Here is a 3,484-nt window from a genome sequence, read left to right as displayed (position 1 = left end):
AACAAAATGTTCTAAGGTATATTTAAAATAATCATGAATCCGTCAAAATGTTTTAAGGTATATTTAAAATAACCATTAATCCGTAAAAAAAAATCCAATAAATTGATATGTGAAAACCAACGTAAATAGAGAATAAAACTTCATTAAATAAATTTTTTTCCAAATTAAAAAATAGAAAAATAAATTAAAATAAATGCATTTTCTCCCTCTAATTGATAAATGAGAAAAACTATATTAAATCTCATTTTCTCTCTCTAACTTCAAAAATAGAAAAAATAATATATAAAACGAATATAAATAAATAAATAAAAAGGGTAAAACTATCCCAAATTAATACTAAAAGACTTTTTTTAAAAAAAAAAAATCAAATTTAAAGAGATTTATGAAAATATATGGCAAAAAATAAGCTTCTTAGGTAAAAATCCCATTTGAAAAATATGAATGAGATACAAAATTCGGGCCCATACGAATCTACAGGGCGTGATTATGGGCCTAATTAATTTCAAGGGTTTTGAAAGGGACCAATCCTGATCAAATTCAAATTAAAATTGCCAGTTCTTCGAGCGATGAATCGAATCGAGGTATCGAATTCGGGCTTCATTCCTTGTGCTTCAATCTTCAAATTCACGGGTAATCGTTGGAATCTATGAATCTATTGAGTTTCGAGTCACATTCGATTGCGAATGAGTTTTAATGTTCTTTGTTAGTTGCAGCACCAATTGTACGTTTTGGTCCTCAAAGGCGCGAAGCGTTTGTACGAATTAACATGCTTCACTGAATTAGATAGTAGTACAAGATGAAGTACGTGAAGCCATTGAACTTGTTTCGTGATTTGTTGAAGAGAAATGGCCTTGAACATGGCCGTCTGCTCGGTTTAGATGTTGGTGATAAGTATGTTGGTTTGGCCGTCTCTGACCCAGATAATAAAATCGCTTCCCCTCTTAGGTATTTTGTTTATCCGTTCATGGGATTGTGTCTGAGAGATTGAAAGTAATGGGACCGAAGCTGGAATTAACAGAACTTGACCAGTGTTAGTTTTTGTTTGTTACTGCAGTGTTTTGATCAGGAAGAAGACTAAAATGCATTTGATGGCTGAGGATTTTGAGAGATTGGTGAGATTTTTTACTCTGTTTATTTTGTCTTTGTCCTTCCTATGAAGATTGTAGAATGTTATTTGATGCAATGCTGAGTGATAAACAATTATGGACGGGTGGTGCACAAAATCCTGTAGGGAGAACTTTAATCAATTCGAGATTTTCTTCTCTCGTTCTTTTATATTTTTTCTTCCTATGAAGATTTGTATAATGTTACTTGATGAAATGCTGAGTGATAAACAACTATTTAAGTGGTGCCACAAAATCCTGTAGGGAGAACTTTAACTAATTTGAGATTTTCTTCTCTCGTTCTTTTATATTTTTTCTTCCTATGAAGATTTGTATAATGTTATTTGATGCATTGCTGAATGATAAACAATGATTGAAGGTGGTGCCACAAAATTCTGTAGGGAGAACTTTAATTTTCTTCAGATTTTTTACTTTGTTTCTTTTACCTTTTCCCTTCCTATGAATATTTGTAGAATGTTATTTGATGCAATGCTAAATGATAAACAATAATTTAATGGCGGTGCACCAGATTTTGCAGGGAGAACTTTAAGTTACTTGATTTTCGGTAACTTTTTAGGTTGAAATGGGATTTCTTAATGATGACACTATTATTACAAATTTACAATGTAGTTACATAGCTCTAACTTTGCCTTTTCTTATGCTCGTTTCATGTGATGTGTTGCTGTGCAACGTATTTGTCTTTTATCTTTAATGAATGATAATTGATAGTGAATTGTCAATGCTGTTCTTTCTTGCAACATTCAGTCATCTTCATCCTGTGTATATTTACAGCTGCTTCTGGTTTGTGTATTCAGATCTCTAAATTCTCCCTGGCGGGGTTCATTGTTGGGTACCCTTCCCTTAGACTACGGCGCAACCCGGATGTGTGTTCTTTATCTATTCAGAAACATTATTATTCACTCTCATCTGTACTTGACATTATATTGTTCTGTGTACAGGCTGTGCAAGTGAAGATCTTCATTGATGAGCTTTGCAAAACTGGAAAACTTGAAGATGTAAAATATACTTTTTGGGATGAGTGCTTTACATCAAAGGTTAGTGCATCTAGTTTGGCAAGCCCTTCCCGCAGTCTTGTGACTTATGTGACATGCCTTTCAATGTCTGTGTCGAATTCACTGACTTGGTCAAACGAGTGTGATTGTGTTTGAATTGTCTATGTCACCTGTTTAAATCTTCTTTTGTGTGGTATTGACTTGTGAATAGGCTATTACATTGCATTTTATTCAGCATTGAATTTTATTTTTGTGATTTCTTTTATCTATATCTATACACAGAATGTGGAACTACTGATAAAGCCATTGAAACTGCCCCCCATTTTGTCAAAGACAGTAATGGACAAATTTGCTGCTGTTGGAATACTTCAGGTAATTTACAATTTTCTGTCTTTTGTTTAAGCTTTCATCTTGATAAGGTTGGCAGGTGAAATGCATATCCAATCTTCTCAATATGAGAATTACATCTTAAAATATCAACGAAAGCTTCAGTGCATTAACAATAAGGTAGTATATCTCAGGGTTACTTGGATTATTTTAACAGAAGACCGGAATTGGAAGAGCGGTAGAGTAAGATGGACTATATGGGATCAGGTACTTGTTTGTCAATGAAGCTGCTTTTTTTGAAAATTCAAAATTCAAAATTTTGACTTAAAAAATGTCCTTTTGTTCATAAATGTTAAGTTGACTAAAATAGTGGGTTTTAAACTTTGTTTCTAATGTAAACTCGAGGCCATTCAGAAATTAATTTCAAATTTCATGAACGAATTAGAAACTGAATTTATCCTTCAAAGATCCAATATGTCGTTTTTTAAATTTCGAGGGCCAAATAGACATTAAACTCAAATCTCAATGACTAAAGGTGTTAGTTTTGAAACTCAGATACCAAATAGAAATTAAGTTCAAATATTAGGGATGAAAAATGTATTTTATTGCTCTAGGTCACTCATATTTGCAATTTGCAATTTCTAAAGGACAGTTTGTGTAAAACTTTGCCCTCAAATTTTAGCCTTTCATGGAGTTTTCCCACCATTTGATATGAATTTAATATATTGACCATTATACGCAGACATTTGATTCTCCTTTCTGTGTGTGGGATGAACAATTTGTTTTGAAGCTCCCGGTTCTAAAGATGCGATGGATATACTTTGATAAATTGATATTATCGTCAGTTTTATCTTAAAGGAGTGAATTATCTGCTCACAATCGACTAATAAGCTAATGGGGTCCCCCTTTAGGTAGACTTTTTCTTGTAGGAATTCTATCAAATGCTTGTTTCCATGTTTGTTTATTTCTAAATTATTAGTAATGACAACAATTGTACCATATAGTTTGTCTATATTACAAATCACGCTCTTATATTTTAAA

General features: G+C 32.5%; 1 protein-coding gene across 3 annotated transcripts; it reads left to right on the top strand.

Moving 5' to 3' along the window:
• Positions 1-483: 483 nt before the first annotated feature.
• On the top strand, positions 484-3,484 carry LOC120067812 (putative pre-16S rRNA nuclease). 3 transcript variants are annotated; one of them, XM_039019403.1, is made up of 8 exons: positions 484-630; positions 714-945; positions 1,055-1,112; positions 1,919-1,987; positions 2,063-2,158; positions 2,399-2,488; positions 2,638-2,710; positions 3,186-3,484. In XM_039019403.1, exons 2-7 carry the CDS (start codon positions 797-799, stop codon positions 2,683-2,685), a joined length of 510 nt encoding a protein of 169 aa, XP_038875331.1. In that variant the 5' UTR covers positions 484-630; positions 714-796; the 3' UTR covers positions 2,686-2,710; positions 3,186-3,484. The 3 variants fall into 3 exon arrangements, with proteins under 3 accessions (XP_038875331.1, XP_038875333.1, XP_038875332.1); XM_039019404.1 differs by having other exon boundaries at positions 486-630; positions 708-945; XM_039019405.1 differs by lacking the exon at positions 1,919-1,987.

Source organism: Benincasa hispida, chromosome 12, assembly GCF_009727055.1.
Source record: "Benincasa hispida cultivar B227 chromosome 12, ASM972705v1, whole genome shotgun sequence".
In the NCBI taxonomy this organism is placed as follows: domain Eukaryota; kingdom Viridiplantae; phylum Streptophyta; class Magnoliopsida; order Cucurbitales; family Cucurbitaceae; genus Benincasa; species Benincasa hispida.
The sequence above is the reverse complement of the archived record's forward strand: the minus strand, read 5'-3'. Positions and strand labels throughout refer to the sequence as shown.

Excerpts from the sequence above, each read along its gene's own strand:
- LOC120067812 (XM_039019403.1), top strand. The coding sequence starts at position 797 with ATGAAGTACGTGAAGCCATTGAACTTGTTTCGTGATTTGTTGAAGAGA. Across the intron at positions 946-1,054 it reads AAAATCGCTTCCCCTCTTAG|TGTTTTGATCAGGAAGAAGA; the intron begins GTATTTTGTTTA and ends TTGTTACTGCAG. Across the intron at positions 2,159-2,398 it reads ATGAGTGCTTTACATCAAAG|AATGTGGAACTACTGATAAA; the intron begins GTTAGTGCATCT and ends ATCTATACACAG.